The sequence below is a fragment of the Gastrolobium bilobum genome, unplaced genomic scaffold, assembly GCF_033153095.1.
Source record: "Gastrolobium bilobum isolate Gb01-03AN ecotype WA unplaced genomic scaffold, APGP_CSIRO_Gbil_v1 utg1608, whole genome shotgun sequence".
NCBI classification, from domain to species: domain Eukaryota; kingdom Viridiplantae; phylum Streptophyta; class Magnoliopsida; order Fabales; family Fabaceae; genus Gastrolobium; species Gastrolobium bilobum.
In genome coordinates, this window is record NW_026898739.1 from 246,097 (window position 1) to 257,303 (window position 11,207).

Genomic DNA, 11,207 nt, shown 5'->3' on the forward strand with positions numbered 1-11,207 from the left:
TCTCATCTTCTCAGCCACCGGTAGTACTCCTACCTTTCGTCGAATATCTTCATTTCTTATATTATTCATCCTCGTATAACCACACATCCACCTTAACATCCTCATCTCTGCTACTCCCATTTTATGCTCATGTTGCCATGTGCTGGCCAACATTCAGCTTCATATAGCATTGCAGGTCTTACTGCTGTTCTATAGAATTTTCCTTTTAACTTAAGGGGGATTTTGCGGTCACACAAAAATCCAGATGCACTACGTCATCTCATCCACCCTGCTCTGATTCTATGATTTACATCCTCATCAATCTCTCCACCTTTTTGCAAAATGGAGCCCAGGTATTTAAAAGCATCTTTCTTGGGTTCCTCTTGACCACTTAGATGCATGAGATCTTGGTCTACATATCTTACTAGAGAAAACTCACACTTCAGATATTCAGTCTTTCTCCGACTTAATGTGAATCCTTTAGATTCCAATGTGCTTCTTCACAATTCAAGTTTTCTATTAACACTATCCTTGCTCTCATCAATAAGCACAATATCGTCTGCAAAAAGCATACACCATGGCACTTCCTCTTTGAATATCTTTTGTTAGTTCATCCATAACTAAGAAAAAGAGATAAGGACTTAGAGCTGACCCTTGATGTACACCTACCGTGATAGGGAAATAACTTGATGTTCCGTTACAAGCTTTCACACATGTAGTAGCCCTATCATACATATCCTTGATTGCCTTTACATAATTTGATGGTACCTTTTTCTTCTCCATAACCCACCATAAAACTTTCCTTGGAACCCTATCGTATGCTTTCTCAAGATCTATGAACACCATATGTATGTCCTTCTTCTTTTCTCGATATCTTTCCATTAATTGTCGCATCAAGAAGATGACTTCCATGGTATATCTTCCTGGCATAAATCCAAATTGATTTACAGAAACCTTGGTTTCTCTCCTCAAACGATGTTCAATAACCCTCTCCCACAACTTCATAGTATGGCTCATTAGCTTAATGCCTCTATAGTTAGAACAATTCTGTATATCTCCCTTATTTTTCTAAATAGGCACAATCATACTTTTCCTCCATGCATCAGACATCTTATTTGTCTGAAGAATCTTATCGAAAAGATTGGTCAACCATTTTATTGCCACATCCCCCAGGCCTCTCCACACTTCAATAGGGACACCATCAGGTCCCAAGGCTTTATTAGTCTTCATTCTCTTTAAAGCCTCCTTAACTTCATGTGTATTAATTCTGCGCACAAATCTTCTATTCAAATCATCATAAGCGTCCTCCAAGTCAACCTCGCTTATATCGCCATCCCCTATTAAACAACTTATTGAAGTAGTTCATCCATCTATCATTTTTTTTATTATATAAGTGAATTTTTAGTAATGATGAAAATGTATCATCTCATCTATAATTTATTATGATGATCATGTTAAATGATTTTTAATTATTTATTGACAAATTAACGAAGAGTAGAGATAAGAGTAAAAAATATTGTGATAAAAAGTAAAAAAAAAATATATTAATTTATTCATAAATAATCCTTTCATATGACATAATTATATTAATAGTAAAATATTTATGTAATTATTGCAGATAAGTTATCTGTATTTACTTCCAAAACGACGTCGTTTTGGAATTGAAACATTAAAAAATTATAATTATAAAGACTATAATAACCCTTAAATAAATTAAAATTACAAAAACACCATGATTTCTGCTCCAAAACGACATCGTATTGAACTTATTGCAGATAACTTATCTGCAATAACTGCAGAAAAAGCGAACCCCTATATTAAATAAGGGTTCGCTTTTTCTACAGGCAATGTAGATAAGTTATCTACATTGAGCCCAAAACGACGTCGTTTTGAGACAGAAATCAAGGTATTTTTGTAATTATAATTTATTTCAGGTTATAATAGTCTTTTTCATTATAATTTTTTAAGTTTTCAACCGAAAATGACGTCGTTTTGAGAGTGAATGTAGATAACTTATCTACATTCACTTTAGAAACATTAAAGCCATTAAATAATAGAGTAAATACCTTTTTTGGTCCTCAGCAAATTTTACGATGCCCGCTTTAGTCTCTAGCAAATAAAAAGGCCTATCGTGGTCCCTAAGAAATTCAAAATGGATCCATTTTAGTCTTTTTGAAGGACTAATAGAGATCTTTTTTGAATTTGTCAGGGACCACAATTTCAACTAAATGGGTCCATTTTGAATTTCTTAGGGATCACGATAGGTCTTTTTATTTGCTAGGGATTAAAATGGGCATCGTAAAATTTGCTAGAGACCAAAAATGATATTTACTCTAAATAATATTACATCCATCCCTAATAAGTGTGTTTGTTTAGCCGTTTACAGCTAAAACGACCAATAAATTTGAAAACAAAAAATGCCCGCGTTTTGAAGTACCCAAGCTCACTTCCCCTCCATTTTTGATCCCTAAAAACCTCTCTGAAACTCTCATAATCATCATAATCACAGTTCTTCTTCTTTGTTGTTGACAATTGCAAAGCGACTATGGGGAAACAATCGAAGCCCAGAAAACCAGAGTCCTTCGGAAAGGGCAAGGTTACCCCAATCCAGATCGCCTTCATCGTCGACAGGTACCTCTGCGACAACAACTTCTCCGAAACGCGCTCCACCTTCCGAAACGAAGCTTCATCACTCATCAACAATTCTCCAATTAACGAGGTTTCGTGCTACCCATTTACGTTTTTTGCAACCCCATTTGGTTATTTTTCGTTTTGATTCAGATTTTCACATGTGGGTCGTTGTTCTCTATGCTAAATTTTGGTTTTTTTTTTTAGGTTCCAAAGAGTTTGTTGAGTTTGGGTGAGATGCTAGATGAGTATATATGCTTGAAGGAGCAGAAGGTGATGGTGGATCGGGAAAGGGTCCTCGTTGAGCAAGAGAAAAACCGGGTTCAGATGCTGTTGCAAGGCATGCAAAATGTCATGAACGCTTACAATTCTAGTCGAAGCCTCCCTGCACCGAATGTTCCCGTGTTGACTGCAAAATCTGCGGGGGTTCCTCAACCGAAATTCATTAACAAAACTCCTCCGGGTACAATACTTTTCCCTGATGCACCAGGAGCTGAATCTTGGTGATTATTCTATGTTCTTGTTTTAATTTATGTCAGTTAGGATAGTTTTAAGTTGCGGTTACTGTCACGGTTTACGTTAAATTGTTGATAGTTGCTGGAAATTGTAGCCGCCATTGCTTTTCCATGTTGCAATTTAAAACATATTATGTGATAAACTCTATCTAATAAAGGTTTTGACATTTTTAAGAATAATGTTTGGATTTGGATTCAATTTACGAAGGCGAGCTTTGGAGTAGTAATAGGGTTACTCCTTTTAACCGGAAGCTCATGGGTTCGAATATAGGAAATAACCACTTTGCAAAAAGAATGTAGCGATAGGCTGCATATAATCGACCCTTACCCCTACCCTTGCAAGTCGGGGAGCCTTGTGCACCGGGATTTGCCTTTTTAATGTTCAGATGCAATTTGATGTTGATGTTGTTGAATCTGTATCATGTGTAAAAGACAGTTAAGGAAAACTCATATTAGAAGGTTTATTGGGGGTTATTTACTAGATTATGATTCTGAATAGAATAATGGCGACTTGTAGATATCTACAATCAAGGAGACTGTAGAATTCTGGTTGAATTGGTTGGGCTGGAATTAGTAAATTATGTTTCCTTCACTTGGTCACAGTTTGCTATTGCTGTATTTGACATTTGTAAGCAAAGAATGGTTATCAATTCAGGGTTACTTTTGGAGTTGACCCTAATGTATTAAAACGACATTTGAGGATTAAGTTTCAATTAAATTAAAAGGTGATTTGGCCTTCAACTTTTTAGGTTGTTTGAATGATGTATTGAAGTTAATTGTGATCTTGGCCGCATTCTTATTAGGTGTTCCTACTACTACTGCGCAAAACACATCGAATATACACTTGCTGCCTCAGTGTATCAACACCAATGCAGAGACTGGAAACTTCTCAACACCCATGATGAGTGTATCTGACAGGAAGAGAAAATATACTAAAGCATTGGATGCCACTTCAGTTGCAAAGAAATCTCGAGGTAGATCATGCAGCATGAAAATTCCTGTCCAAGGTATGGTTGTCTCCTAGCTTCTGCATATGATAAGTATGTGCTAATCTTTCATAAAGTGATCAATTAAATTTTTGCTCTACCCTCATTCTCAGGTCAAAACATACTGCCACAATCAGATATTGCTGTCAATAATCAAGTAGTTTCTCAGCCCTCTTCTGCAATTCAATCATCATCTGGGAACTGTGTACCCAGTGGATCACAGGTTCAAGGATCCAGTGTTGCTAAATGTTTATTTAGTCAGCCTTCACATTCTATTCCGACGAATTCACCAGTTTCAAATACACCTCCTAGGACAAATACTTCTCATACTGATGCATATATATCCCCTCCTGAGATTTCTTCAGTTGCAACTTGCAATGGGGAGGCTTCACCCACTTGTTACACCGTAATTTCAACCAAGAGAGTTATGGTTAGTCCTGCAAAACAGATGGCTTATATCGAGAGCAGTCATTGCATTTCTCCTGTGAAGACAGATTCTGACAAGATAACTAAGAGGGATCACGTAAGAAGCAGGTTGGAGTTTGATGCCACTGATATCCCTAAGGGATTGGACAAATCATTGCCTAATGAGATTTCTACATCACAGTCTGACAAGGAAGTTGACACACTTTACACTGATTTTCCTGAGTTAGATGTCTTGGGAATGGACTTCTCATTCACTGAAATGTTAAATGATCTAGAGATCCCTTCAGATGGCTTTGATTTTTCTTACCATCCATCATCAAGTCATTCAAAGGATAATGCTTCAGGGTATTGTTTCTGTATAATGCTGCAATTCCCTCTGTTTTTTATCCAACGCTTCTATCTGACATTCTTTTTGTCTTTATTTAAAAAGGTCTTCTCATGAATGCAAGGCTAATCAAGTTATATCTGAATTATCAACTGCAGCAGAAGCTCTATCTGAGAAAGACATGAATACACAAGGTAATGAAATTCTTTGTTTATCTCTATAATTTTCAACTAAACCACAATCTACTGAGCGACTTTCACTTACGCAGGCCCTGATCGTTTGTCTGCAGCGAAATCTATGACAAAATGCAAAACAATTTTAAGCCAGGGTAAATTTATTCAATTGTTTCATTAGATATAAAATCATCTATCTGTCTTCACCTAATAACTTAAGTTTTAAGCAAAATTCATGGTATGGTATGAGAACCTCTATTACCATATGGTCTAGAGGTTGATCCTTTTCCTCATTTTTCTAAATGGAAAAAGTTAAATTTTAGCACAAGGTAGGTTGGTTGTTCATTTGGGTTCATTTGCCACCGACTCCAATTAATTTGGGATAAAAGTGTTGTTAATATTGATGATGTTGATGTAGGAGGCCATCTTAGCATTGTCCACACTTCAAATCTGAAAGACTCTTGCGTGAGAGAATATGTTAAAAATAAAACCATTCATATGTTTTCATCCAACAACTTATGTTTTTGGGATAATTAATTCATGACTTGTTATATATATATATATGGGTTTTATAAGAGTTATGTTGTAGGAAAAGTGATTGTGTTATGTTATAGAGATTCGTTTTGCGTGCCGAAGTTTTTTTTTTTTTTTTTGCTGCGGGTCCCACAAAATGTTGTGTGTGTAGGAAAATTTTTGTGGTCATGTTAAATGATAGATGATAAACCCTATATATATATATATATATATATATATATATATATATATATATATATATATATATATATATAAGGATCTGACAATATTAACACATGCTATGTTATTCCTTCAGAGAAAAACCGCCAGTGCTGTTTAGATCAAGAGAATTGTTAAAGTGACAGCTTGAAGAATGACCCAGGCTATTCTTGCTGCGAGAGATGCTTATGCTTATTGCTCTAAAGAATGGTTCTCTGCAGTTGCACTTGATTTAGGATGTTAACACCATTCATTTATTCCTTAGCCTATTCGGTCATCAGGGTAAAGCTAAAACGATCAACTCGTAGTGATTGTAGATAACTTCCTCCCATGTTTTGCTTTACTTAAGAGATTAACTTTTAGTTGGGCTTATTTAGATGTTAAAATAGTTAACTGGCTAGCACTGAAGTCTAGAAGTTCATGGACCAATATTTTTTATGGTTCAAGTGTTGGGAAACAGCTAAACTTGCAAGGGAAAGAGGTGAGGGAGAGACTAAACATGCCAGCAATTTATTTTATGACAGGACTGCAATTTGATGTATTCAGAATTTGTAATTTTTATGTTTCAAAAGTTGTAGAAAAATATGATTGTAAATGTAATTCTAAATCCATGGTCTTTTTTTTTTTTTTTAATATACAATTTCACTCTAAATCATGTAGTATTATACATGATGTTTCTTCTACCTAATTAGTCACTGCTTCTGCTTGTTTTAAGTTTTTTTCTTTATGGCAATGCACTTAAGTGAAAATTTCATCCGATCCTTACCGGATTGTTTTGTACTCCTTTTGTAGAAAATTACTGCATAGATGATCATAAAACTGACTTATTTGATGTTAACAATTTCTGGGTGATTTTACTATGTAGCTCATCTTTCTCAAATTTCTTGACTTACTAACAACCATTGTTTAAGTGATAAGAAATTTGTTTTTCTTAACCAGAAATCTGTAGAAAATAATGTTAAAGAAAAACCTCAATATAGTTCCACTAGTGCTCAAATTGGATTGAACTGGGTTAAATACAAAAAATATAAAACAAAAATCCTTGGCCTAAGCAACAGGCTTGCCACGATGATCTCTACTTTTATTTATGAATTTAAATTTTAACTTGCAAGGCAGTCCAATTAATAGCTAGAATCAAGCTTGCCTTAGCTAGTTCCGTGAGCCAGTTATTCTTCAACTTATTCTCTCATTTGTTATAGGGAAAATTATTTGTAATTTTAAAGAATATAAATTTATGTGGTTTCACTCTTTTATTATAATTATGTATTTTCAGTAATATATAATTATAATATTATAGTTACTTTTTTTTTCTTTAAAACCTTATCCGCTGACGTGGACAAAGAGAAAAAAAAATAACTTTCATATTAAAATTATGTGCGTTATGAGAAAAGATATAGACTTATATTTTTTAGAAAAACACACATTAAACCCTTTCTTATCTTCTTATAAATCAAAATCACCGTTTTTTAATGAGAATGTTTTGATTTGACTGCCACCAAATTGTAAGTTTGTAACACACGAAAAAAAATAAAATAAATCTATGCGTGGGATGGGATCCAATTGATACGATTCGCTGCACTATGCTGAAAAACCTTGGACGTCGGTGTTATGGACCGGCACAACGGGCTTTAACGTAGGGTACGTGATTCAGCCCAATCCTATTCTCAAATATGAAATTCTTTATAAAAAGGGCTCATCTTACGAGTACCACTCCGAAACCCTAATTTTCTTATTGTTCTTGTGCACCCATGGATAATGATATGCCATAACTTAAGTGGGGCAGAGCCACGTATAATTTGGGTGTGGCTTCAGCCTAGGTTAAGTTTTAAGAAATTATATTTATTACATATAATTATATAATTAATTATAATTTAGTCTGAATTAAAATTGTAATTTGACTCGGATTATAATTTGTAATTTGGCCCTATCTAAAACTTAAAATATTTTTAGAGAAAGATTTGGGTAAGTTGTATTAGATTATGTGTTTAATTTCAATTTTTATAAAAATAAAATAAAATATTTTTACTAAAATTAAAAAATATTTAATAAAATCATAACTCTTCTTAGTGCTGTCTGCTCAGGTGCTCTGTATTTAACATAATTTAAATATATTATGATATAAATTAATTAAAATTAAGAAAAATAATTTTATACACATATAAATTTTTGTTTGGAATACAATACATATATAATTTTTTGAGTCGAACTCAAATTGAAGCCCTGTGCCACTATATAACTTGTTATTTTCTCCTCCATACACATGGGCAACAACCTTTGATCAGACTTTATTATATTTTGGTTACTGTTACTGTGGTACGACTGAGAATATTAACGTGAAATTGTCAACAAGGTTTATGTCTCTTAGGGGTGTTTGTTACTCAGATTATATTGAAATTCCTTGGAAAGCTTCATATGAAAAATTAAAATGTTATGTTTGGTTGCAACAAATGCAAATCTTTCCCTGGTAAAAAACTTGTCGATTTTTGTTGCTATGTGTAAATTGTTGTACGGTTATGTTGTTAGAAAACCCAAAGTTTAGGTGGGATAATTTTTTGCATGGAAAAGTAAAAAGTAACTAAAATAATATTGACCAAATTAACCCTACTTTTTGTGTACTAATTTTGAAAAAAAAGTAAAAGTGAGGTTATGTTTGTAAAATAACCTACATTCCTACTACTATTTCACAGTCAACCAAACATCAATTTATTAAATTTAATCAAATATTTCTGGGATAAATTTTGGTTAACCAAACACATTTTTGTAACTTATCGGAATAAAATATTTCCAATCACATTCCGGCAAAATTATTTTCTCAGTAAATTTTTTTTTCTCCTGTACCAAACGCCCCTTTAAAGGATCCAACTTAAAAATGGGTATGCGGATCAAAAAACCCAACTGTGTGTTCGGTATAAAAGTGATCATATCACAATCAATCATTTGAAAATCCTACATTTTTCTCTCTTTTATCTCATTATGAATGAGTGGTTATGATCAAATAATATGATCACATGATCACTTTTACACCTGAGAGGATCTAAATCCGTGTCATGTAGTTACATATTTGACGGTTACCATTTGTTTTTGGAACTTTATAACGGGAAATGTGTTTATCATATTATATCACATAAAAAAGTGTTTAGGATCCATCCCTTGGATAGATCGAGAGGGGGGTGGGGGCAAGAGCTTTTGGTTTTTTCATGTTGTCAAAGAGTTGAACAATGAAAATAGATGGCAAGTGTCTGATCGAATGGATCGGGTCATGTAGGAAAAGAGAAAGAAGAAAAGGAAATAAAGCATCTAATATTACTTTAAAAAACTTAATCTAATGTTTACCGAAATGATATTGTTTAGGGGTTGAAAGATTAAAAAATGAAAATGATAAAGACTATTATGACCCTTTAATAAATTAAAATTACAAAACATCATGATTTTCGTCCCAAAACGATATTGTTTCTGTGAACATTAGACAACGTTTTCTAAAGTAACATCAGCAAAAATGAACTCGAAAAAAATAGGTCATATCCATTTTTTATGGGTTGCATGAGATAAATTATCTCATGTAACATAAGAAATGTATTTCTCTTTTATAATTTTTAGTAAAATAAAATATTTTAATAGTTGAGACTTCGTACAGTTTAACTGTAGACATTCTCCTCAACTAAGTTTTCATTTCCTTTTTTTTTAATAAATAATTATGGCAATGAGATTTGAATGTATATCCTATGAATGTAGAAGTTAGAATCTACGATAGTATAGAGCTTAACACGTTAGGCCCTCAAAACAAACTATCTTTGTTAGTATTGCACCAAGAATTTGACAATCATTCCGTCAAACACCATTTTTTTAAAATAAATTTCTTAACAAATTACTGTTTCTTTTGCACTGTGGGCTGTGGCCATGTATTCTCGTAACTACACATAATAGAAAATGGATCATACCTATAAGATAGGTACTTATTTTAATGAGTCATTATCTGTGCATATTTTATCATATACGTGGAGGTGAACTCATAAAGATAATTAAACGAAAGTTACCGTAAGATGTTTTATCCAACCTCTCACATAAGACTTCGGGAAAGATTTTTTATGCAATTACTAAGGATTTTGAGTCAAGTATACTTGTTATCTCATTAGACAATGTGTTAATCAGATTTTATTGTATCTAAGCATACGCATATCAAATGCTGGAATAGCTCAGTTGGTTAGAGCGTGTGGCTGTTAACCACAAGGTCGGAGGTTCAACCCCTCCTTCTAGCGCAATTAAATTTTTTAACCACTAATTAACTGCTATTTTCTTAACCTGGTTGCAGAGACAATCTTAAGTGTCTTAAATGTTTTGTCTCTTTACACTAGTAACATTAAAATTGAATTTTAACATCAATCAATATGAATTTTTTATATAGAATCTCAAGTTCAACTATGATAAAATCTATATTGAAATCACTTCACTACAAAAAAAGCAGTATTTAGCCACCTTAAAAAACGTAGCTAATTGGCACAAAAAATATGGCTAAATAAAGAAACACATTTTTAAATAATGTGGCTAATCGTGGCGTAGCAAAACGTAGCTAATTGCGCATGTAATATTGAGATTTTGTGTTGATGGCATGTGTGTGCATGGTTAGAGTGGAGGGAGAAATTAAGGTGTAAAGTCATTAGGATTAGTATAGTGGTGAGGGGTTTGAGTTAAGGGTGTTCGCGGTCTGGATTGGATCGATTTTGGAAGTAAAAATCATCTGATCCAATCCCTTCGGTTTGATCATGCAATCATCCATTCGGTTTGAATTTTTTTCCAATTTCGATCCAATCCAATCCAATTTTTTTCGGTTTGGATTGAATCGGTTTTCAATTTTTTTAAAATCCTAAAATTTGTTTCATGATTATTGTGAAAATAACATCTTTTGTATATTGGCTTTGTAATTTTATCTTATTTTAAAATATAAAAGCATCAGTAAATGATAATATAGGTTTTTTTTTGGACAATGAGATATGAAGCTCTACATAGATGAAATTTTGTTGATGAGATGTGACTAGGTTTTTTCTTGAGTTTAATTGATGGGTTAATGAGTCTTGAGTTTAGAAATTTTTGGAGTATGATTGGGGGAAAAATCCAAGTAGGTAGAAGGGAATTAATATATTGGATCGGTTTGGATTGGATCGATTTTCATCAACCAATCCAAAAACTGATCCAATCCAATTAAAATTTGCGATTTTTTTTCGGTTTTTTGATTTTCGGTTTATTCGATTTTCGGTTTATTCGATTTTCAGTTCGGTCATCGCGGTTTGAATCGATTTGGATCGGCTGATAAACACCTCTAGTTTGAGTAATTTGCATGAGGTTATAGATTCAAACCTCATGCCACCATTGTATAAAAAAAGAAAAAAAAAATGATTTAAAAATATGTATTTAAAGGGGGAATCCTACGTTTATAAGGCGATTAGGA

General features: G+C 33.2%; 1 protein-coding gene and 1 non-coding gene across 2 annotated transcripts; both read left to right on the forward strand.

Moving 5' to 3' along the window:
- Positions 1–2,524: 2,524 nt before the first annotated feature.
- LOC133283757 (uncharacterized) lies at positions 2,525–5,463 on the forward strand. The gene is made up of 9 exons (XM_061480671.1): positions 2,525–2,698; positions 2,815–3,110; positions 3,726–3,778; positions 3,872–4,129; positions 4,222–4,879; positions 4,965–5,053; positions 5,128–5,187; positions 5,307–5,361; positions 5,451–5,463. Exons 1-9 carry the CDS (start codon positions 2,525–2,527, stop codon positions 5,461–5,463), a joined length of 1,656 nt encoding a protein of 551 aa, XP_061336655.1.
- A 4,483-nt stretch (positions 5,464–9,946) lies between these two features.
- On the forward strand, positions 9,947–10,020 carry TRNAN-GUU (transfer RNA asparagine (anticodon GUU)). Its single transcript has one exon. It is a non-coding gene; the product is annotated as a tRNA-Asn (tRNA).
- The last annotated feature ends 1,187 nt before the right edge of the window (positions 10,021–11,207 follow it).